General features: G+C 40.6%; 1 protein-coding gene across 4 annotated transcripts; it reads left to right on the top strand.

The window, feature by feature from the left end:
* Window positions 1-710: 710 nt before the first annotated feature.
* Window positions 711-24987, top strand: mcf2lb (mcf.2 cell line derived transforming sequence-like b). Of its 4 annotated transcripts, none has more exons than XM_079881454.1 (30): window positions 734-906; window positions 10811-10894; window positions 13043-13157; window positions 13235-13325; window positions 13527-13640; window positions 13739-13855; window positions 14538-14687; window positions 14796-14920; window positions 15924-16038; window positions 16149-16268; window positions 16421-16612; window positions 16878-17069; window positions 17268-17412; window positions 17583-17647; window positions 18838-18917; window positions 19033-19099; window positions 19380-19495; window positions 19691-19760; window positions 19881-19973; window positions 20243-20335; window positions 21081-21206; window positions 21319-21540; window positions 22014-22106; window positions 22197-22275; window positions 22377-22434; window positions 22511-22632; window positions 22750-22815; window positions 23098-23172; window positions 23794-23903; window positions 23987-24985. In XM_079881454.1, exons 1-30 carry the CDS (start codon window positions 825-827, stop codon window positions 24062-24064), a joined length of 3255 nt encoding a protein of 1084 aa, XP_079737580.1. In that variant the 5' UTR covers window positions 734-824; the 3' UTR covers window positions 24065-24985. The 4 variants fall into 4 exon arrangements, with proteins under 4 accessions (XP_079737582.1, XP_079737580.1, XP_079737579.1 ...); XM_079881453.1 differs by having other exon boundaries at window positions 23098-23193; window positions 23987-24979; XM_079881456.1 differs by lacking the exon at window positions 23098-23172 and having other exon boundaries at window positions 711-906; window positions 23987-24987.
* Window positions 24988-25448: the final 461 nt, after the last annotated feature.

Below are 25448 nucleotides of genomic sequence, written 5' to 3'. Positions count from 1 at the left end.
TTTGATCAGGCTTCGCCTGGTGGACGATTAAAACATCCACGAAGGATGCATTCAAATATTAACAGCATAGCAATGAGTAGCCTATATTCAACCTCAAGACATTAACCCCACAGCAACACCTTGGCAACCAACCGCCGCCAACATGCATAGGTAAGCAGCATCACACACACATTTCTCTCAGAAAATGTAAAAATGCATTTTATATTGTATGCAGTATAGTAGTGCTATGATAACGATCATGCTCACTTATAGAATCTAGAACAGATTGTATAGGCAACAGACAAATGCAAATATATAAATTTCGAACTTAAGGTTTAATCATTATCTCTATATTTCTGCTGAAATACTGCTATGAAAAGTTTATTTCCTGTAAAGTTCTAAACCCAAACCCATAGCATGCCTCCTAAGTTCTGATCAATGTGACAAAATATATAAACATCTTTTTTGTTCTCTTATACTGTTATTCTGTATATGAAATTCAAGTCAATCACAGTGAATTAAATTATTTCTTTTAATCTTGCCCTCTTGCTTCCACTCCAGTCTCCAGGTGCATTGTGCTGTGCTGTAATAGCAGAAACAGTACAAGTGATGGCGCCAAAGTCCAAACAGCAGCAGGTCATGCCATTCTGTGTGCACATGCGTGTGAGGTTTCCACTGGTTATATTCATAGACTGTCTGACTGTGTGTGTCATCAGAGAGCCCCTTCCCCCGTCTCTCTCTGTGATGCTGATGCTGATGCTGAATTGCCCATCACTGAAGGACAGAGGGTGATATTCTTCTCATAACGTCCACTCTGTTCGTCCTCCTTCCCTCTGGAGTGAAGGATGGCGATGATCTGGATGCAGACAGAGAAGGCAGTCGTGCAAGACCTACAGCGCAGATTGAGCAATGTCTCTCACAGCATTGGTAAGAACTGTAGCCTAAATGAGTATGTTTGTCACTCAGCTTGTTTTTATTAAAGAGCTACTTGGTGAAATGCCTCTACACACTGAGTGGCTTATTGATAGCTTCGGTAATGTTTTTAAGAGGTAAGAATTACTCACCTTTGGAAAATTACAGCAGTACTGTCTACATTATAATTTTATATGTGGCCACAAATTTTGGTCACTTAATGGTCAAAGTATTGGCCAAATTATAGCTGAGTTGATTTTCGGAACAACAGCACTCTTTCTTGTGTGATATTGTTTAATTAAAATATTTACCCTGACGTGTTAAATAATAGTTTATTTAATTATTATTATTATTTTAATGGATCAGTTTATTGAACCTTTAGACTAAATATAAATGAAAACCTTAAAGTTTGCATGTATGTTTTGTTTTGTATTTGATATGCATCAGGCTTTTATGGCCCACGCAGTGAGAATATGGAGCTCACACTCAAGGAGAAAAAAAAACACCTTTTTTTTTTTTTTTTTTTTTTTTAAAGGCCCAAACTGAGCAAAAATATCCAACTGGTGCATTTGTTGTTATTTAAATGGCCAAAAAGTAAGATGAAATTCTGATTGCTTGTTATGTAAATCAATGAGATTTTTGTATCTATCAATAATATGTCATTGGAAGATGATATTTAAATGCTGTAGTTTTGATTGTAGGGGGCAAAACATATAATGCAATGCAACACGATGACTGAGAGATGTATAAATAAACATTCTTCAAAAGCCTTTTGTATCTTTGATACATACTTTTTAACAAAAATATGTTTTTTGATTAAATATAAAAAAAAAAAAAAATAATCAAGTAAATATAAGTTACTTAAGTCCAGTAAATGTTCATCTTGAAATATTAATTACATTATAAAAGTAATTATTATGTTTACTTTATAAAAATGCAAGATTTCATTTTACGGCAGACATTTTTAGGATGATACTAGAAGGTATTTTACTTTAGCCTGACAAGCCAGACCTACATCAAGATGTTAGGTCTGGCAACTCACCATTGGCACAGCTCAATCCAAGGGGCGGGATAAACGGTTGTCTCTCAAAATCCCTCTGCACGCAATAGGATAGCGCTACAATCAATCAGAGCAACGAAGAAGGCTAGTTGGTATTAAACTTTTGCCGTATCCAGTCGGCAAAACTCCGAACACATCTTCCTTTTTTAAAAATGACTTAAGTGCTGTTCTTTGCTCTTTTCTCAAAGAAAAGCTTAACTCCAAGTCTTCCAGAGTCGCGGCCAAAGCCGTTTCGAAAGACCGCTGTTCGCCAGCAGCAGCAGCCATTCTTTGTTTTCAAGTAGCAGGGAACGTCGCAACTCTGTCGTCATTATGTTAAGCCTGCCCCGCCTACTCTATACACGATGTGATTGGCCTGACCTGAGTTTGGTTTTTCCAGCTCGAAAGTCAGCGGAGAGTTGCTAGACCACACTGGCTGCAAAATAAATTTTGGTGCCGCTAGGGTGCGTCTAGATTTCTAGGCTAATTTTACTTGCTAAAAAAGTATTAACTATTTATCTGAGGGCAGAAGGCATGTAGAAGATTGTGTACAACAGGTTTTTCAGCAAAGTTTTGATCATGTTGATAATTTAGAGGCCGTAGAAATTAATGTATCAAATATGATACAGTAGTGATTTAGAACGTATTCAGAAGCTCAAGGCTGGAAGAGAATTCCAAAAACTGTCCTGTGAGATTCATTCTGGGGGTGACTTGACCAAAGTGTGTGAGTGTGTGTGTGTGTGTGTGTGTGTGTGTGTGTGTGTGTGTGTGTGTGTGTGTGTGTGTGTGTGTGTGTGTGTGTGTGTGTGTGTGTGTGTGTGTGTGTGTGTGTGTGTGTGTTGGCAGTTACTGCTGAGTACAAAAACGGATACCATAAAACACAGTTTTCCACAGTAGCAGCACGGCTTGCTGCAGTAGTTCTAAAGTACACAGGCTTTAGGGAAGCATGTAGGTCGTTTAACTATAGCTGTTCTGAAATTAAGTTTAGCTGAGGCTTTAACAATTGCAGTCAACTGTTTGAGTTTAGTACCATGTACTGTAGTATTGTAAAGCATAACTTAAAGAACACTGTGAGGTCAGGTATCAGACTGCAATAAAGGGGAAAGTTATGCTGAGGAAATCCAGGAAAACGCATCCCAAACAAGGCAGTGATTGTGGACAGCTTCCTCTGGTCCCGCTGGCACAAGGACAGAGTGAGTGAAAGCATGCTAACACTGGCAAAAATTCATCACTTTTATATGTTCAAAAGGTCTTTAGATGATTGTACAGAACAATACCGTTCAGAATATGAAATATTTAAAAATATTTTGAAAGAAGTATCTTATGCTTACCAAGCCTGTATTTATTTGATCAACTATACAGGAACATTTTTTAATAATATTTATCATAAAAGTAATCCTTTGTTTAAAAAGAAAATCTGACTGAACCTAAACTTTTGAACAGTATGTACAGTGGGGTTAAAAAAAGTCAGATTTTCTAATTTAATGTAGTTTTATTTATTACAAATGATATTATCAGCATAATAAAACTGAGTTTGTGTAAAACCTTATGATCATGTTCTCCAGTATAATTTGAGAATGATCCAAAGAGCATATTGAGCTTCAAGAACATCTAACTATCTGTACAAAGACTTCACATGATCAGTGTCACAAATTTGCTTATTTGATTAGTAACCTATAGAAATAGTGCCAAATCTTAGACTTTCCATAATACTACAACTTTGTTTATTTACAGGTTTAAATTAAGATTTAGAATCCTATATTTTCAAAATAGCCTCTGATTTTTGGACCCCACTTGTTATGTATTCCCTGGCTTTGTGTTTCGTGTGTTTTGTTAATTGGACTTTTAGTTTGCATTTTACCCCGTTTCTGTTCCTGTTTCCTGTCCTGTGTTCCATTTTTGTAGTCCTTTTGCAGTTTTTCTTGTTGATTAGTTCTGTGATCACTCCCAGGTGTGTCTTGTTCCCTGGTTCCGTTGTTTATTTTGTTATTAAACTGTTATTGAGTTCACCCAGCGTTACAGAAGACTCGACCAAGATGGATCCAGCAAATAGTTTAATTTGGCTCCAGCAAGGCCACCATTCCTTCAAGGACCACACCAATGATTTTTTGGATATCACCTACCTTACAGACTTCCCAGACTTTGCCTTTATTGACTTTTACTGCCACAGACTCAATAACCACAACCAACACATACTCATTCGTGATGGTCCTCGAGGGTCACTGAGTGAATTTCTAGACTATACACTTTTGCTAAGTGGTTCCCACTTCACTGTGGGCTGCTGTGGAACTTGACCCACCACGGATTCCTGTGCTTTCAAGTCTGGTGATTTCAAGTCCAGAGCTTTCTGTGCTTCCGAATCTGTTGGTCCCAAGTCCAGAGTCTCCAGCTGTCAAGACCACCATGCCAGAGTTTCGGGCCGCCGTACCTGAAGCTACATAGGCTGTTCCAAGGCGTTCAAGATGCCTTCTGCTAGTGCGAGCAGCCGGGATCCAAGTGGTTCCATTGCACCCAAGTTCAGTGGTCCCCAGAGCGGTCATCTTAGCACCCTTTAGACCAGTGGTCCCAGATCTTTCAAGTCCAGTGATCCTGAGTCCGGGGGTCTCCAAGGCCTTTCTACCATTGAGTGCGTTTCCTGTGATGACGGTGGCTATCTTGTGTGTTTGGGCCACACACATCTCTCCTGGTTCTCCCGAGGCGGCGGCGACCTCTACAGCTTCTCCTGAAGCAGCAGTGACCGCTAAGGATCCTCTCGAGGTGGCGGTGATTGCTCCCGAACTTCCTGTCTGCCCTGGCACGACCACGAAGGTCATCAATGAACTCACTGTCTGCCGAGATAAGACCACAAAGGTCATCCCAGCTTCCTGTCTGTTCTGACACTACCCTGGAGTTTGTCCTTGAACTTCCTATCTGCCCTGACACTAACACAAAGGTCTTCTATGAACTCTCTGTGCTCCGCTGTGGTGGTCTGTAGTCCCCCTGCTCCGCTGTGGTGGTCTGTAGTTCCACCTGCTCCGCTGTGGTGGTCTGTAGTGGTCTGTAGTTCCGCCTGCTCCGCTGTGGTGGTCTGTAGTTCTGCCTGCTCTGCTGTGGTGGTCTGTAGTTCCGTCTGCTCCGCTGTGGTGGTCTGTAGTTCCGCCTGCTCCGCTGTGGTGGTCTGTAGTTCCGCCTGCTCCGCTGTGGTGGTCTGTAGTTCCGCCTGCAGCTCCACTGTGGTGGTCTTTAGTTCCGCCTGCTCCGCTGTGGTGGTCTGTAGTTCCGCCTGCAGCTCCACTGTGGTGGTCTGTAGTTCCGCCTGCTCCGCTGTGGTGGTCTGTAGTTCCGCCTGCTCCGCTGTGGTGGTCTGTAGTTCCGCCTGCAGCTCCACTGTGGTGGTCTTTAGTTCCGCCTGCTCCGCTGTGGTGGTCTGTAGTTCCGCCTGCAGCTCCACTTTGGTGGTCTGTAGTTCCGCCTGCTCCGCTGTGGTGGTCTGTAGTTCCGCCTGCTCCGCTGTGGTGGTCTGTAGTTCCGCCTGCAGCTCCACTGTGGTGGTCTGTAGTTCCGCCTGCTCCGCTGTGGTGGTCTGTAGTTCCGCCTGCTCCGCTGTGGTGGTCTGTAGTTCCGCCTGCTCCGCTGTGGTGGTCTGTAGTGGTCTGTAGTTCCGCCTGCTCCGCTGTGGTGGTCTGTAGTTCCACCTGCTCCACTGTGGTGGTCTGTAGTACCGCCTGCTCCACTGTGGTGGTCTGTAGTACCGCCTGCTCCACTGTGGTGGTCTGTAGTTCCGCCTGCTCCGCTGTGATGGTCTTTAGTTCCGCCTGCTCCGCTGTGGTGGTCTGTAGTTCCGCCTGCTCCGCTGTGGTGGTCTGTAGTACCGCTTGCTCCGCTGTGGTGGTCTGTAGTTCTGCCTGCTCCTCTGTGATGGTCTGTAGTTCAGCCTGCTCCGCTGTGATGGTCTGTAGTTCAGCCTGCTCCGCTGTGATGGTCTGTAGTTCCGCCTGCTCCGCTGTGGTGGTCTGTAGTACCGCTTGCTCCGCTGTGGTGGTCTGTAGTTCTGCCTGCTCCTCTGTGATGGTCTGTAGTTCAGCCTGCTCCGCTGTGATGGTCTGTTGTTCAGCCTGCTCCGCTGTGATGGTCTGTAGTTCCGCCTGCTCCGCTGTGATGATCTGTAGTTCCGCCTGCAGCTCCACTGTGGTGGTCTTTAGTTCCGCCTGCTCTGCTGTGGTGGTCTGTAGTTCTGCTTGCTCCGCTGTGGTGGTCTTTAGTTCCGTCTGCAGCTCCGCTGTGATGGTCTTTAGTTCCGCCTGCTCCGCTGTGGTGGTCTGTAGTTCCACCTGCTCTGCTGTGTGGTGGTCTGTATTTCAGCCTGCTCCGCTGTGGTGGTCTGTAGTTCCACCTGCTCCGCTGTGGTGGTCTGTACTTCCGCCTGCTCCGCTGTGGTGGTCTGCAGTTCCGCCTGCTCCGCTGTGATGATCTGTAGTTCCGCCTGCAGCTCCACTGTGGTGGTCTTTAGTTGCGCCTGCTCCGCTGTGGGGGTCTGTAGTTCCACTTGCTCCGCTGTGATGGCCTGTAGTTCAGCCTGCTCCGCTGTGGTGGCCTGTAGTTCCGCCTGCTCCGCTGTGGTGGTCTGTAGTTCAGCCTGCTCCGCTGTGGTGGTCTGTAGTTCAGCCTGCTCCGCTGTGGTGGTCTGTGGTGGTCTGTAGTTCAGCCTGCTCCGCTGTGGTGGTCTGTAGTTCCACCTGCTCCACTGTGTGGTGGTCTGTAGTTCAGCCTGCTCCGCTGTGGTGGTCTGTAGTTCAGCCTGCTCCGCTGTGGTGGTCTGTGGTGGCCTGTAGTTCAGCCTGCTCCGCTGTGGTGGTCTGTAGTTCCACCTGCTCCACTGTGTGGTGGTCTGTAGTTCAGCCTGCTCCGCTGTGGTGGTCTGTAGTTCAGCCTGCAGCTCCACTGTGGTGGTCTTTAGTTCCGCCTGCTCCACTGTGGTGGTCTTTAGTTCCGTCTGCAGCTCCGCTGTGGTGGTCTGTAGTTCCGCTTGCTCCGCTGGGGTGGCCTGTAGTTCCGCCTGCTCCGCTGTGGTGGTCTGTAGTTCAGCCTGCTCCGCTGTGGTGGTCTGTAGTTCAGCCTGCTCCGCTGTGGTGGTCTGTAGTTCAGCCTGCTCCGCTGTGGTGGTCTGTAGTTCCACCTGCTCCACTGTGTGGTGGTCTGTAGTTCAGCCTGCTCCGCTGTGGTGGTCTGTAGTTCAGCCTGCTCCGCTGTGGTGGCCTGTAGTTCCGCCTGCTCCGCTGTGGTGGTCTGTAGTTCAGCCTGCTCCGCTGTGGTGATCTGTAGTTCCGCCTGCTCTGCTGTGGTGGTCTGTAGTTCAGCCTGCTCCGCTGTAGTGGTCTGTAGTTCATCCGCTGTGGTGGTCTGTAGTTCCACCTGCTCCTCTGTGGTGGTCTGTTGTTCCACCTGCTCCTCTGTGGTGGTCTGTTGTTCCGCCTGCTCCTCTGTGGTGGTCTGTTGTTCCGCCTGCTCCGCTGTGGTGATCTGTAGTTCCACCTGCTCCTCTGTGGTGGTCTGTTGTTCCGCCTGCTCCTCTGTAGTGGTCTGTAGTTCATCCGCTGTGGTGGTCTGTAGTTCCGCCTGCTCCTCTGTGGTGGTCTGTTGTTCCGCCTGCTCCGCTGTGGTGATCTGTTGTTCCACCTGCTCCTCTGTGGTGGTCTGTTGTTCCGCCTGCTCCTCTGTGGTGGTCTGTTGTTCCGCCTGCTCCGCTGTGGTGGTCTGTAGTTCAGCCTGCTCCGCTGTGGTGGTCTGTAGTTCCACCTGCTCCACTGTGTGGTGGTCTGTAGTTCAGCCTGCTCCGCTGTGGTGGTCTGTAGTTCAGCCTGCTCCGCTGTGGTGGTCTGTAGTTCCACCTGCTCCACTGTGTGGTGGTCTGTAGTTCAGCCTGCTCCGCTGTGGTGGTCTGTAGTTCCGCCTGCTCCGCTGTGGTGGTCTGTAGTTCAGCCTGCTCCGCTGTAGTGGTCTGTAGTTCATCCGCTGTGGTGGTCTGTAGTTCCACCTGCTCCTCTGTGGTGGTCTGTTGTTCCGCCTGCTCCGCTGTGATGGTCTGTAGTTCCACCTGCTCCGCTGTGGTGGTCTGTAGTTCCGCCTGCTCCGTTGTGGTGGTCTGTAGTTCAGCCTGCTCCGCTGTAGTGGTCTGTAGTTCATCCGCTGTGGTGGTCTGTAGTTCCACCTGCTCCACTGTGGTGGTCTGTAGTTCCGCCTGCTCCCCTGTGATGGTTTTTAGTTCCGCCTGCTCCGCTGTGATGGTCTGTAGTTCCACCTGCACCACTGTGGTGGTCTGTAGTTCCGCCTGCTCCGCTGTGATGGTTTTTAGTTCCGCCTGCTCCTCTGTGGTGGTCTGTTGTTCCGCCTACTCCACTGTGGTGGTCTGTAGTTCCGCCTGCTCCGCTGTGATGGTATTTAGTTCCGCCTGCTCCTCTGTGATGATCTGTAGTTCCGCCTGCTCCGCTGTGATGGTCTGTAGTTCATCCGCTGTGGTGGTCTGTAGTTCCACCTGCTCCGCTGTGATGGTCTGCAGTTCCGCCTGCTCCGCTGTGATGGTCTGCAGTTCCGCCTGCTCCGCTGTGATGGTCTGCAGTTCCGCCTGCTCCGTTGTGATGGTCTGCAGTTCCGCCTGCTCCGCTGTGGTGGTCTGTTGTTCCGCCTGCTCCGCTGTGGTGGTCACCTGCTCTGCCGGAACTGCCCTGGCTCTCTGATCCTCTGATCCTGATTCCATTTTTGTAGTCCTTCATAGTTTTTCTAGTTATGTGTTCATTCCTAGGTGTCTTGTTTGCCTATTACCCCTCTAGTATTTAAACCCCATGTTTTTTTGTGTTCCTTGTCGAGTCTTGTGCTGCATGGATGTACATTTGGTGCTACTCATTCTGTTATCTGTTCCCTGGTTCTCTGGTCTCTGTTGTGGTTATGTTTATTTTGTTATTAAACTCTTTTGCGAATGGATCCAGCTCTCACTTTGTTTTTGTGTTCACCCATGTGTTACACCACTATACAGTATGTGCAATGATAATCCTAATATTGTGTGCTAGAACGTTACAGTGATAGTTAAGCTCCAATAGTTAATTTTTTTACTTGGAGCCATTTATTGTGAAACATTATGTGTTTTCGTATGAACTTTAGTTTGACTCAGTCTGGACTGGAGCAATATTTTTGCCCACAGAGACTCCTAAGGAAAGTGTGTATTTACATTTGTATGTGTCTGAAAGAGAGAGAGGTTTACCAGTGCTACTGAGTAACTTGGTTTGAATTCAGCTTTTATCTTTCCCTCCTCAGCAAGATCAGATGGCACTCTGAGATTCCTCTTATACTGTGGAGAAACCAACCAAACACAGACACACACAGGGTCTCATTCATCCACCAATCTGATGGGGGAAGGGACTCCTGGGGCTGGGGGTGGAGGTGGGGGTGGTCAGTTATGGGTGTCAGGAGACTCTTTTTGGGGTGATTGTGCCGACTCAGACAGACATAGAGAGAGTGTAAACAAAGGAAGTACAGTGCTTTACAGTCAGTGATCCATCACTGTTATCAGTTATACTGTAAAAATGTTGCAGGTGAAGGGAACTTTTGTATGTGCGTCAGGAGACCAGTTCATTCCAGGAAGTCTGGAAATGAGGAGAGAGAGAGAGAGAGAGAGAGAGAGAGAGAACAGGAAGTCATTAACTGGTGCACCTGTCTCAGGTAGCTCATTCTGAGATAACTGCTTATGGTTACAAGGCGGCCGAGGATTTAGAGAGACATTAGAGGAAGAGAGAAACAGAGGGATGGATGTACAGAACAGAGGGAAAACTATGTGCATTCCTCTGGCTGAGGTTGAGAAATATTACAATTTTTCCAGATGTTGCCACTGGCTCCAAAGTAAGGCCTTATCATTTTATCTTATTTTAAAATGTAAAATTATTTAAATACATTTCATACAATTAATTATGTTAATTTGTTATTTACTCCATTTGCATTATTGTTATTTTACTTTATTATACTTATTTCTGACAAATTTGGCAATGCAGTTTTGCAGTTTTTGTCATACAAATGAAGCTTACTAAATATAATTGATTAGAACTGAGAGCAGGAGAGAGAGAACAGGTGAGCGCTGCCATAAAAGCCCATTTGAAATGTGACAGATTATTTTCTGTCCAGTGTGTGTGAATATCCTAAGGGGGTAAATCTGACTCCAATGGGACAACACACTCTTATTTTAGAAGAACAAAAGAATGCAATGGATATATTCTCCCTCTTTTCAGGCCTCTTCTTTCATTTCCTTTTAAGTACTGCTTAAATATTTGATTGCTGTGTAGGTTTAAAAAAGATGCATTTCTTAATCCTGCAGTTAAAAAAAACTTTGAGGCCATGATATACAATAGAAGGTGTGGACATGCAGATAATTAGTTGTACACACTTTGAGGCACTATATCCAGAGGTGGTTTTGGTTGAGATAGATAGGAAATCACCTACTCTTTCTTTCTAAACATGTCTGATGTGCCATTGACCAGAGCATGGGAATTGCTTTGGGCAAGATTCACCTCCCTCAGATGGTAATATACACCAGCCAAAGACACAATACATTCAAGACAGCCAGTAATATATTAGTGTGTGTGTAGGCTCTACTTACCTGTGGTTAACTTCTTCACCTGTGGTTTATTTCATCTTATCATCAATAACAACAATAAGATAAGTGCTGTTTTTCATTTTGTTATTTGCTATTGTGAAAGTAAGGCACTTCAAAAGATTTTCAGAAGAGTTTTAAACTTAATTTAAAGGGTAATACTGCAGGATTGTCTTGCCCTGGTTACAGGGAGTTGTTATAATGAACGATGTTGTCAGCGTCGACTGTAGACGTGATGTTAGTGTGTCTCTGTGTGTTTGTTACAGATGAGATCATGCAGAAGGAGACCAGTCCCCTCTGTGCTGCTGACATCATAACTGAGCTCAAGAGACAGTTTTCATTCTTGTCAGGTAAATATTCTTTATATTTGCATTTCTTTCTTTATCCATGAAACTGAAACATTGTCCAGGGACCAACTGTAAGGATCCACAGGGAAATAGAAAAACAAATGAGATCTCTTTGGATTTCTCAAATGAGATCTCAGTTGTGTCTCATAGAAAGCAGATGGATATTTTTGCTTATGGGTTTTAATTCTTGGATATATTTTCTAAAAAAAACAACAACAAAAACAGTAATCATATTCATACGTGTCTCCTTAAGAGTTTCACATCAAATCTCAACAAGGTCTCCATGGTTGCCAACATACTAAAATCTGGAGTCTGAGATTTCAATAAAAACTCGAACATTTCTTATCAAATTCCTCCAAGACTAAAGTTATGCCATCCACATTTTACAGGAATTTTACTCATACAACACATTTCTAGTATATTGCAATAGAAACACTTTCCTTTATCTCAATGAGGGTAATCAATTTTTTTACATAAAATATATTGTAGTAATAAAGAGTTCTTCAATTAGAGCACAAAAAAACGATCTATTTGAATACGTAACATTACGTTAGGGCACATGTGCGTATGTGTAGATTTGTTAGTCAAAATTCACTTCCCATCATTTCCTGCTTCTCTCCATAATGGGTGGTTGGTGTTTAGAAACACTTCTGTGAAATACAGGCATGTACATACACTGCAGCTTTAAGGATTTAATCTGAATATGTGTTGTTTTTGCTGACAGGTTGTTACCGTTAAACTGAACTGAGTAAACGATGCTTGCACAATCTCTGTCCTGTTGTCATGGAGACAGGGAGAAGAAGGCATGACTTGCCAAATTTATATTTTTGTCACATTGGGATCTTCACCCAGTCTCTCTCTCTCTCTCTCTCTCTCTCTCTCTCTCTCTCTCTCTCTCTCTCTCTCTCTCTCTCTCTCTCTCTCTCTCTCTCTCTTTTTCCATTCCATCACCACTGTATTCTCTCTGTTTTACCACTGATGTTTCACCTTGTATTTTCATCCTGATTTAAAGGAGCAAAATAGATAGGAAGAATAAAGTGACATTTTTGAATCTCGCTTTATACATTGGGGAAATCATAGTTTCTATCCTGAGGGAATACTGACAACACTTGTGTCTTTATCTCTTCATTTTTTCTTTTTTATGATTAGCCTATATTTATTAATGATAATTGGTGAGGACCAACGGAAACCAAGGACCTACCAGGATTTTAATGAGACTTGGTCTCTTTTGACAATATAGTAACAAATAGATTATGACTAACAATATGACAATTTAGTAACAATATACACTACTGTTCAAAAGTTTGGGGTCCTTAAGATTTTATTTTATTTTTAAGAAATTAATTCTTTTATTCAGCAAAAATGCATTAAATTGGTCAAATGTGACAGTAAAGTCTATTACATTGTTGCAAAAAAAACCCCCACAAAAAACTATTAATTAAAAAAAAAATTAAGTAGCATTGATAATAATAAGAAATGTTTCTTGAGCAGCAAATCAGAATATTCAAATTATTTCTGAAGGATCATGTGACACTGAATAATAAAATATAATATAATATAATTAACCAAATTCTTGGTGAGCATTCAGAAACAAACTTTTGAACGGAAGTGTAGCTACATGCAAAATACCACTCAGAACACCTTAGTAACTACATAGCAACAGCCTGGTTTCCTCCCATAACAAGCTAGCATCATTATGGTTTTGCACAGGCAAGTGGTTTGGTGTGTATAAGGTTCAGGGATGGTACACTTTTCTGTTCTTGCTTTGCTTGTACAATTTTTATTGGTATTGTGGCGCAGTCTTGTCAATGGTGCAGCAGGGATAAATTGTGGTTGTAAAACCAAAATTCTTGACGCTAGCTGCCAAGATGATAAAAACACTAACAAGCTGATCTGGTATTATGTCACAGTTTGGCTGTTGTTCAATAGCAACAGCACACAATATGAAAACTGTAACATAGCATACAGGTGGTGTGAGCAGGTTTTTTATTGGTTTGCCTGTGTGCTAATTTAAGATCTTTGATGCATGCCAACACAGACAACAGGACAGCACGGTTTCTATTGGCCCCTGCTGTTTGCCTGTGTAAAAGATTATAGGAGCAGGATTTTTCTCTTTGATTCTTCATATTTCTGTCTATCTGTCTATTTTAGGGGGGAGGGGACAGGATGGAAGCCCTATCATTATCTTCCCAGAATTCCCTTCGTTTAGTGAAATTGGAGACCAAGAGTTTCGTAATGTTCTCACCTACCTGACAAGTATTCCCAGGTAAATTCACAAATTAACACACATTTGAATGTCATACATACTGACCACAGTAACACATGTGCATGTGTCTTCATCAGTCTGAGTGCAGCAGGTGTGGGCTTTATCGTAGTGATTGATAGGCGTCAAGATCGGTGGGCGTGTTTAAAGGCAACATTACTGCGTATCTCAGTAAGTCTAACAGTACCTGTGGCTTCTGAATCTCTCCTATATAAATGCACATAAATTTTGTCTTCAATAATATTTTTGCAGATACTTCACACACATCTGGATATTTTGTTTTATTGTCTATAATATATTTAAAAATATCCATTTGATATATTTATTATGTATAATATGAATTTGAGTGCTTTCTTGTGTGTTTGTGTGTAGGGCTGGTTTCCCGCTAATCTTCGGCTTGTTCTTGTGCTGAGACCCAGTGCTATCCTGCAGCGAACGTTATCTGATGTGTTCTTCAAACTCCACAGAGATGACTTTAAAGTACCGGTACGAAACCTGAATGTGTGTTGTTGTTGTTTTATACAGGCCACATCTGTTTGTGTGTGTCATGTCGTTGTAAATAATGAAGCCTGTGTGTATTGAAGGTCATCATGCTAAGCTCAGTGGCTGATCTGCACTCTTATATTGAGCGGAGTCAACTGACACAAGACCTGGGTGGCTCTCAATACTACTGCCACAGGACCTGGATTTCTCATCGCACCGTAAGAACAAATACACATCTTGAAGTTGTACTCTGTATTTTTTATTCTGACAGTGGTGTGGATGCAGCATCAAGTGAATTCAAATTGTTTATTAATTCACTTGTAGAAATGTATAATTTGCTGTCAGCCATGATTAATTTATTTCATGAGTGACATTGCCCAATAATCGGGTGGATAAAGTAAAATTTTTCATTCATAATATTAATAATACACAGCTTTTCATGTGATTGCAACATTGCGGCCTTAATGAGACGACCTGCTTCATTATAGTGTAAAGGTGGGCTAACATTAATGTAATCACAGCAAAAATAGGGTAGCAAAGAAACACAACTCTCACACAAGTCACTTTCAAACCAAGCAGCTTTCTGTTGGTCAATGTGGTGAATTCACATGGACAACTTAAAGCTGTTGGGAAAAAGTGGATTCCTTCTGAAATGACTGGATTTTTTTGCTGAACAATCTTAAAACATCTTTCATTGGGCTATTGATAAAACTTTCTGGCATTTAATTGAAAATGATTGAAACATATTGTCAAAGTGATTTTAATTACATTTCTGTGTAATGTTTTTAATTGGAGAAAAATTATTGAGTGCGCATTAAAAACCTATGCATAAACGAAATGAAACAAGCTGTACCAGTGATATACATCATATATGAAATTATGAATTCTTTGTGCCGGTAGGATCTTGAAAGCTTCTCTGCATTACTGAAGAGGATGGCTCAGAGACTGCAAATGTTCGGCAGAGAGCTGGCAGAAACAGAGCTGCCTAACAACCACCTAACAGCCGGCAATCTGCTCAACACACACACCAGCAGAAAAGACAGTTTGAAAGTATGAAAAAAAAGCATTCAATATGTTCAGTAGTATTCAGTATGTGCCACCTCACACATTCCTTTGGTTTTTACAAAATTATTCTTTGCTTCATTGTTTTCTCTTTAGGAAGAGATGGCAGAAGCTCTCAGCCAAGGACGTAAACTCTTGGAGAACATCAGGGAACCGGTCCGCAGAGATCCGGACAGCAGTCTAAACCCCGATCAGCTTGAGAATCTTGCTACAGTGCACAGGTAAATCTCAGACTCTTTCTTAGTAGAAATCCTCTAGAACTTTTCCTCTGTTGTTTTTCTGCATCTTAATCTGAAAGAATACATAAATAAATAAACATATGTATATATATATAAAATACTAAATTTATTTAAATATAGAAAAAAGAAAATCCAAGGCACTCTTCTTCAAAACCCTGGAGAAGGCTGTTTGCGCCGCTAAGCGTGGGTTGCTTCTCCCCATGTCTTTTAATTTTAATTTTCTATTATGAAATAGCCAGTAAAATAAAGGCTTTTTAAATAATTTTGTAGAAGAGTGCCTTGGATTTTCTTTTTTCTATATTTATTTGAATTCCAGACCCCAAAGAGCACCTGACTAAACTCCCCGAGCACCCTGGACACTTTTTTGTCTTAATAAAATGTATTTAATTTATATATATTATATAAGAATTCTAAAATAACACTGTAATGTAATTTATGCTGTCCAACTGTCTATTGAGGTCCTAAAGCATGAGCTAACAATGAGATACAAGTGCGAAGTCATGTGAATCACTCTGCCAATGTTATAATGCTCATCCATAAATTTTCTGAATGGGTCAAAACATTAAACAAAAATAATTTATATATATATAGTATTTATTCATATTTTGAACTGACTTTTATTTTTTGTTTTCTTTATTATTTTCAGTATTTTAAAAATGATATAGATTTAATAAATTATTATTTTAGTTTGAGTAATATTAGTATTTCAACTTAAACTTGTTTAGGCTATTTCATTTAGTTGCCAAAGCAACATTTTTCATTAAATATTTATATTTAATTTCATTTCAGTTTTATTTCAAATACCGACAACAATTTTAATAGTTTTAGTTAGCAATAACAATACTAGTGGTTTATACACTATTTCATATTTCATCTAATATTGATGTAATATTTGTTTTGTTTAATGTATGCACTGTCAATTACTTAGTCATTCAGATTTCATTCATATATCCCTCTCTCTCTCTTGTTCCCTGCTAACTTGCAGGCTATTATCCCAGTTGAATGAGAGCTCTACAGCATTTGATGAGTTCTGGATTCAGCATCAAAATAAACTGGAGCTATGTTTGAAACTCTGCCAGTTTGAGCACAGCTTTCAACAGGTCTTGCTTTTAAAAGACACTCATATTTTTACAGCTTATTCTTATTACTGAATAACATTAGCATTTACTAATAATATTTGCTCTCTGTTTTATTTGCTATGGTCCTGTAGTTGCAAACAGAGCTGGAGCAGGCAACAGAAACGCTGAATGCCTTCTCAGATACTGGAATAAGCCCCGCCCAAACAGAACACCTCCTTCAAGAGCTGACCAATCACGAAAGGAAAGTCTGTGTGAGTCTCCGCCATCTGAATAATCTTGTTGTGTTATCATGCATCCACAGACATACAGTATATGCATAGATGTGTCAGTCTAATTGATATGAAAGCTTTCAATAACCCTTGTGATGAATACCTCCTCTCTAACACAATTCCTTTTTCTGCAGGAAATGCTGGACAGAGTAAGATCTCTAGTTGCCGAGGGCCAAGGATTGATTGACAGCTCTCAGAATGGTGATGACAGTGTCGCAGTAAAATGCAGTGAGCTACAGAAAGCAACAGACAATCTCATCCAAGAGCTAAAAGACAAGAAGACCATGCTGACACAGGCTATAGAGCTACACAGAAGACTAGACACGGTGATTTTCAATTTTAATAAATATATTATATAAATCTTTCAGTTACCAGCCCAGGTATTTAACCATTACCTTACACCAGCCATAAAGCTTTTAAGACAGAACTAGTTTAGCAAGGGAGACCTGGAGTGATGGTGCATAAAGTCTTCACCTTCACTCAGCTACATGCAAATTCTCTACACGCACGCACAGACATGTAACCACACTTTCATACTGTATATGCAAATCTGTTTCCACCACGTTCTCTTCTGTACTTTTTCTCTTTCAGGTGTGTAAATGGTGTGATGATGGGATTTACATGCTAGCATCACAGCCTCTTGACAAGTGCCAATCACAGGAGGGGGCAGAGTCAGCACTGTCAGAGCTGGAGTTTTACCTGGAGACAGCCAATGAGAAACAGCAGTGGGAGATCAGCACAGTTTGGCTGGAATATGAGAGCATACTGAACAATGAGATCAGGGTGAGGCAATATGAATTCATAACTATACATGCAACTCACTTATAATTCAAATTCGATTCAGTTTAATTTTGAAATGGAAAAAAAAACATTGTTTGCCAATTAGTTTTTATTTAGTAATAAAAATATAAAAAAGAAATAAAATAAAGACATCTTTTTTATATTGTGTTATATTATATTACATAATGTTTAATGATACAGGAGCAGGTGAAGCGTGCATTTGAGAAGAAAGCCTCTCTACAGGAGATGTTTGAGAGGAGGAGGGTTAGCCTGAAAAAACTAGCAGCCAAACAAACACGCCCTGTCCAGCCTGTGGCCCCTCGACCAGAGTCACTCTCATCTCCTGGTATCTATCTATCTATCTATCTATCTATCTATCTATCTATCTATCTATCTATCTATCTATTAATCTATCTATCTATCTATCTATCTATCTATCTATCTATCTATCTATCTATCTGTCTGTAACTTTTTTAAGTGTAAAATGGAGGCAATTGGTGTATTTCTCTCTTTCAGCTCACAGGGATCACGAGAACATCTGTATTAGTGAGGACTTAGACAGCAGTGCGTCCTGTAAACAAGTATGTATAATTCATCTACAATGCCCACAGTGTATTTTCCTCCCTTTTTAATAATTTTACAGTTTTTCTCAATCGCTTTGGCACATTTTTTTGAAACAGTCTTAACATTCTCTAAACTGTAAGTTCAATTTTCACAACTGTTTGCTGGAACATCAGAACTCTATTACATGCCTGCAAAACATGTACTCATCCAAAACGTTGAATACATGCTTCAAAATGTAGTTATTGTGTCAGTAAATTGGCCAATGCCACCAAAATAAAAAGTGTTTTTGTCATCGTGTGAGCCACTCTGGTCAAAATGTTTAGATGCTTTTTCACCATGGAAATATTTGTTATATACAATTTTTTTTTGGACAATTTGTTGATAATTTGTTGATTTTCTACAGCCTACTATACAAGATTGTCAGTTCAGTCTATAGCTTCCTATTGCTCTTCCATGGCAAGCAACCGAATTTTCAGTTGATGTGTAACACATTTATATATACATGTATAAATACAAAAATAAATGTACTGTGTGAATACAAATATATTTATCCAGTACTACTTTAGCTGCTGCTGTTTAGGATTATGATTTGTGACGTTCTTCTATGTTCAAAAATAGTAGTGATTTTGCTTGGCAAATTCCATATATTCTTTCAAACTTGATTGGTTGATTAGTAAGATTGTGATTACAATATGTCAGGCTATTTGCCAATTTAACAGACATTACAAACATTCCATGTTAGATATTTATGGAATATACACACTGTACATGTCTGATAGATTTTGATAACTAAATACATAATTTTGCATGTGATGGCTCACATGATGAAAGAATGTTTAGAAGTTGTGAAGAGTTTGACAGTTTCACTGAGAATCAACTCATCAGTTTTGATAAACAAACCATGTGCATTTTTTGCAATTATTGTGCAAATTGTAAACATTTGTACTTACTCTTTGCACACGTGCCAAAACACATGCAATTTGCTTAAATCAATAAGAAATTCAAATCTAATGTGAACAAAAAACTAATTGTTCAGAGATCTGAATTTGAGAATTTCGAGATTTCGAGAATTGAACCAAAGCGATTGAGATAAACTGTAAATCACTCTCTTTGTATAAGCAAATGAAATAAACCTCTCTCTCATGTAGGGAACTCTATGTAAGTTAAGGGCCTTGACTATTACTCAATAATGATTCTCTCTGTGTAGGTAAGTTTTGATCAGGTTGACAGGAGCAGTCGCAATGCTTCTGTATCTGAGGAGGAGGAAACCCTGGCTGTGCTGCGCAGGTCAGTCCAGGGTCAAAGGTCAAAGGGGAAAGGGGGAAACATGTGCCTTACTAGACCATCAACACCCCTCTACAGTGTGTTCCTCATTGTCTGTGTGTTCTGTGTTTGTTCACAGGCATGTAATGAATGAGTTACTGGAAACAGAGAGAGCATATGTGGAAGAGCTTTTGTGTGTTTTGCAGGTGAGTGAATCTGTCAAGTTCTTTCATAAATAAAATTCATCTTCACATCAAGGAACTACTTCATTTTATTATGTGGGAGGATATATTCCTGAAATGTTGTTAAAGTGGCCTTATCCTGTTTTTGCCGTTTTTGCCCCATGAAGTCCTCTTGAACCTGGGAGGTAGATTATTGTTGTGAAAGTTGAAGCAGGTCTACACCAAACTCTTTATTATAGTGCCATGAAAATCCTGTTTTTTTGTGATATGCCCCCATTAAATGTGTCATGTGTGTGTGCTGTAGGGATATGCTGCTGAGATGGACAACCCCTCCATGGCTCCTCTCATTCCTGCAGCTCTGCAGAACAAGAAGGATGTGTTATTTGGGAACATGCAGGAGATTTATAATTTCCACAAAAGGTGAGCGCCATCTAGTGGAGTGGATAAACAGCATTCAAATGTAAAAGATTATTTGGAGAATAGTTAGTAGCATCATTAGTTAGGATGTAAAGTTTGATTCATTTTAGCGAATTATTTGTTCGCAGACATCACTGATTAAATGAATGAATCACAGCTCAAATAAATGTTTCACAATTCATTTTAAATTCCTTTCAGAATATTCCTCAAAGAGCTGGAGACTTACACTGACTGTCCTGAGCTTGTGGGCAGCTGCTTTTTAGACTGGGTGAGTTTTTTATAACTAGCAAGAAAACAAAGCATTTTTTGAAGTATGAAGTAAAAGTGAACTTTTAGGAGTTTATTTTTCTCAGTGTTGCTCAGACCTTTGGTCATTGTGGTTGTTTAGATGAGGGAGCTGCAGATTTATGAGAAATACTGTCACAACAAGCCTCGTTCTGAGAGCCTCTGGAGGCAGTGCTCAGACTGTGCCTTCTTCCAGGTATGTACACATACATATTTAAAACAGCATACTACTACATACTATATTTGCAGTATGTACTGTAAATATACATATACAATGTTCTGTTTGCATGTAATATTTGGATGACCTACTACATTTGCCTTAAAGTTCACTGTGTGTGAAGTACTCTAGTATTCTATTCCAAACACACACTCTCAGACACACATACACACTTAACACAATCTGTTGATGACGTCAGGCCCTCCCTGTGAAAGAAAGCTGTTTACCACATTGTGTTTGTGCATCAGGAGTGTCAGAAGAAACTAGAGCACAAGCTGGGGCTGGACTCATACTTACTAAAGCCTGTGCAGAGGATCACTAAATACCAGCTCCTGCTGAAGGTAATTCACTCTATATTCTAAATGCATCTTATTCTGAATGATTCCTCCTTGCATTTAATAAAAAAATAATAATAGTTTTGACCTCGTAATCTTCAGTAAAAATTTATTATCTCGATCTTCTGGTAAAAACAACTTCTCTCTGGTGACGTATGCTGGAATTCTCCAATCATTTAGTCTGTTTAAACCCTGCTCCTTTCTTACAATCTACTTTTAACTCACAGTCAGATCTGCCTCTGCCACCAGCCAATCAACAACCGAGTCCCCGCCCTTCATTTATAAATAAAAAAAATCGATAATCTGTTTAACTTTAACTATACATCACAATGGGCCATTTCCACATTTTGCTCTAATAGCAAAAGTAAAAACAATCTGTGATAGAGTTTCCATGACTTTCCAAAGAAGGGAAAAATATAGAGAGATTGATTATTTTGGTCAGAAGAGAGAAACATGTGAAATTTTTCTTCAATCCCTCAGCCGTTGTATTTGAAACACCTACGCCGTAGCAGTGTTAATGTTTTTTTGTTTTTTTTTGTAAAACAACACAAAGTATAGCATTATAAATTTGCACAGCATTTTTTTTTTTTAAATAAAAATATGAAAAACTTTACTAGATTTGCAATGCTAATAACTGTGGAAATGTGCCATCACAGTCTGTGAAAAGAGTCCAAAAGAAAAGATCTGTCAATATTTCCATTTCAGGGGTCATGTAATAGAAACCAGAATTTTTCTTTGAAATGTGTTTTAGGAGATGATTAAGTACAGTAAAGGCTGCGAGGGCTCAGTGGAGCTGCAGGCAGCTCTTTCCTCCATACTAGGGATCCTGAAGGCTGTAAATGACTCAATGCATCTCATTGCCATCACAGGATATGAGGTAAAAGGCATGCACACGCTTTAATCTCATCCTCTCCATTAATATTCATAAATGTTTTCTGTCACTTCTATTTATTCCACATCTGCAAGCAATATTTATTGATTCTATGCAGGGTAACCTTGGAGACCTGGGTCGCCTGCTGATGCAGGGGTCGTTCAGTGTGTGGGCGGAGCATAAGAGAGGTCATGTGAAGGTGATCGATTTGGCTAGGTTTAAGCCCATGCAGAGACACCTGTTCCTGCACGAGAAAGCCCTGCTCTTCTGCAAGAGACGAGAGGAGAGCGGAGAGGGATATGAGAAAGCCCCCTCATATAGCTTCAAACAGGAGCTTAGTGTGAGTATAATAACATAGAGTGTAATAATGCTTAGCTAAAGATGTTATAAAATTCCCATCTCTTCTGCTATGTTCAATTAACCATAGCATTTCCCCCAGACTGAGGAAAATTTTGTAACTTCCAGAGTTGCATCTTTAAAAGGCAATTTTCCTGATCTGACTTTTTTCTAAAATAGCAAATGCAACATTTTAGATATATTTAATGGATCATATTAAATTGTATTTATTTATATATTTAAAAAAATGCAAGAAGCACAAACTCAAATATTTAAACTTTTGGGTTAAATGCCTTGCAGAATTTATTGTATTTTATTTTTTTTGGAGTCTAGTGCTTTTTATATAATTCATTTTGTGCATAAGAGTATGCCTAATTTGCATGCTTAAATGAGCAAGCTCACACATTTTTTACATTTTTTTTATTTTCATACTTCAATAGCCTATTTACCTGATGGTCTCTGTTCTGTCTTCATTAGATGGCTGCTTTTGGAATAACAGAGCATGCTAAAGGGGACAGCAAGAAGTTTGAGATCTGGTCCAGTTCAAGGGATGAGGTCTACACAGTACAGGTGAGCACAAGAGTGTGTCTTAGTTCATATTCCTATTAAAAAGATTATGTTATCAGACATGTGTTAAGTCTGGTATATGTTATCCTGTAGGCTGTGTCTGAGGAGGTTAAGACTATCTGGGTGACAGAAATCCGGAAACTTCTAACAGGACAGTTGGAGGCCTGCAGAGGTATTGGTCTGGTTTTATGTTTGTTTGGAAAGAAATATGTGACACATTCAGATGACCGATTTAACACAAAGATGCATTAAATGCATGCTCTTGTTATGTAGAGGCAAGTCAACAGAGGGCACCTGATCAGTTCACCTCAGATACCAGCTCAACTAACAGGTACGATTACACACGAGCACATTTGCACATTTATATTGGAGCTAATTTTAAAACATGAAATTAATCACATCTTAAGACTGGGGAAAAATGAACGCAGTAACCTCAGGAGTGGAGGAGTGGAGAAACAGAAGACAGAAGAGGAAAGAGGCAAAGAACTTGAGAACATTCTAGAACCTGGAACATCACAGAGAGTGAAAGGTGAGTGAAAAAATCCAACTCTACGACATGCATACATACATAATGTCATTAGAGACTTTTCATTTTTTGTTTGAACTTCCTCTTTAACTTCTTTCTGTTTCTTTTGGTGGTTTACAGGGTCTTCATTCAGCTTTGAGACAAAACCAAAACGACAGGACATCCGAAGTGACCCTACACCTCTAGGTGACCTATTTTAGCAGACTGAAAACCAAACATGAAGTTCACATGTTCTTGATATCTTCTCTTCAAGAGATTTAAAAAAATAAAAATAGAAAATGGCTGATGCTAAAAACAGATAATTCATTACCACCAAGCCACCAAGCTCTCTAAAGATTAAAGTCAGAAAATGAGCTGATCCTCAAAGGATTAGCTCACTCAAAACTCTGTCAGGTGTACTTCAGTTCAGGCAATGTGCCATACTAAGAAGATGCAGAGATGCCGTCTGATTGGTTATTTTCCTCCCAGAAACAGGGCCACACCCTAACTTGGGCGGAGTCAGGTGGTTCAGTACATCAAGCCTGTTTCAAAATCGTAGGAGAGGTACACATACTGAGTACACACGTATGTGCACACTCATGCATACTCCACTGAGGTCTTACTAGGGCAACATGTGCTTGTAGGTTATATGTGTGTCTCATCTGATGCTTTCTGAGTCGTTCTGACCACGTCTTCGTCTATACAATATTGTTTCGGGTTAAGCTCTATCGACAGCATCGGTTACACCAAAAAATGTTTTGACTAGTCCCACAGTTTGTAAAAACAAACAAAAACGTGTTCATGGTAATAGATTTACCACGGAAGTTAATGGAGCAAGACATTACAGAGGGTTTCAAAGCAAAAATGTGCAGCAAATATTTTTGTCAAAGCGCTTTTGTGAATTCTTCTGTTCAAAAATGTGTTATCTGTGGACAGATTGTCCTTTTATTCATGCTGTTGATAGACATTAACGTGTATTGAACCTGGAACATACCACTGACACACACTCACGCATGCTCTTTGTGTGATTTTGGAAATGTTCACTGGTTTGTCCTCTGTCTATCACATCACGATGAGGCTTCAGTGGTACTTTCTGTCATCTCTACATGGCCCTCATACAAACTCTGTTCCCCATCCTTTTAACTTTTATCTATGTTTTCTCTAACTTCTTTCATTTTGTCTCAGGTTGGTCTAAAGGATCCCTTTCGCTGGATGCCTCTGTGGAGCATGATGGTTACTTTAGTGCAGAGGAGCAGATGACCTCTGACCCCGAGGAGGAGAAGGAGGATAAACTGGTGCATGACCATGTCTGTTTTTTACTGTTTGACTTAAAGCAAAAGAGTGTCATGTCTTAAACATTTCTTCATCTTTATTTCAGTGTGAAGATGAGCTGCAGTCTATGAGGATAGAGGAAAAGATTAAGCTTTCTGGAGAGACTAAGGACCCTGAGGAATGAGAGTTGAGTGTGAATGTGTCCGTTATGCCATCAATGTACAGCATATACACTATGTGTCATGCACAACTCTGGAAAAGAGGAAAATGAGACATATAAAATGTTTTGCATACTCTTAAAAATAAAGGTTCATGGGTGAACCATGTGGTTTAGAGTACCTGGAGAAAGCTGTCCATTAGCATTCACATTCATTTAAATGTCAATGTGACGACAAGTGCTTTTTATGAGAATACGCAGCTAATTTTAAATAGTTGTCAATGGAGAAAAATGCTTTTTAGAACCATACATCTACCAGCAGGGGTGATACTAACCAGCCAAAAACCAAAAGGTTAGTCCCAAAAATAGGTTATCAGCCTCCACATGGACCTTTTTATTATTTAAATATAAGAAACCATCTCTAGACCATAATGTAAAAAACTATAATGTAACATCAAGAACTTTAATGTAACATTCCAAAGAAATGTATACAGTGGAAAATGACGCTTGTTCTCATAACTCAGAGTTCTTTGCAAAGACCCATTGAAGAAGCTTTATTTTTAAGAGTGTAGTCTTAGAATGCACCAAAATAATGCATTTCGCAGAGACACCTGAGCTGGCTCTTTACGCACTGTCTTATAGTATGTTGTGATACATGTTTCATATCCCTTAAAACTTAGTAGTAATTTGTGCCACAGTAATTGTGTCTATAATGGGATATGGCATGTCTGTTGTCAAGCCCTGTAATCTCCAATGTGAATGCATGTGACAGTTGTTATATCACAGGAAACTAGGACCTACTGTACATGTAAAACAAGCATATCATATATGCAGATGTTGTTTCTCAAAGTGACTGTGATCACCCTGTGCCATTTGTATGTAAAGTATGTTTACAAATCAATATTGTTTTATATATACATAAAAATAAAATCATATAGTTGGCTAATGACTTTTGCCTATCGAAGAGAGTTTCAATCTTAAATCGATCTCTATGCACAGTCTGTGTCTATATTTGTTCTTCATGCTAGTAAGTGCTAAATCCCCAATTTTACAAAGGTAGGCTACATGGTCGAGAACGGCAGTAGGCTATAGCCCGATTAGCCAAGGCAACATTGTTGAGTGAATAGTTTTGACTGCAAAATATGAATAATTTGATCGGATGTCATGTATTTACAGCATTTTACCAGCTAGAAATACATGCTCAGTTTTTATGTTATTTTAAGGTGGGGTAGAATTAATTGAACGCAAAACTCAGCATTTTGTTCGTTTACCCCCTTCTGTCACCTCACATACCCCCAGGGATAGGAGAGAGCGTGGCACAACCTAACACGGGGCTAGTTGTAACACCCTTGTTTTAAATACTTCCACACATGCTTAGCATTACGAAACTTAGTGTATTTACTAGATGCCA

Source organism: Squalius cephalus (assembly GCF_949319135.1).
Source record: "Squalius cephalus genome assembly, chromosome: 9".
NCBI classification, from domain to species: domain Eukaryota; kingdom Metazoa; phylum Chordata; class Actinopteri; order Cypriniformes; family Leuciscidae; genus Squalius; species Squalius cephalus.
This window is presented reverse-complemented; position numbering and strand designations above follow the sequence as displayed.

What these genes read in the sequence shown, in the direction of transcription:
- mcf2lb (XM_079881453.1), top strand. Translation starts at nt 825, where the DNA reads ATGGCGATGATCTGGATGCAGACAGAGAAGGCAGTCGTGCAAGACCTA. An exon ending in AGAGTCACTCTCATCTCCTG is followed by an intron (nt 17,413 to 17,582) that starts GTATCTATCTAT and finishes TCTCTCTTTCAG; the next exon opens with CTCACAGGGATCACGAGAAC. An exon ending in AAGTGACCCTACACCTCTAG is followed by an intron (nt 22,816 to 23,097) that starts GTGACCTATTTT and finishes TTTTCCTCCCAG; the next exon opens with AAACAGGGCCACACCCTAAC.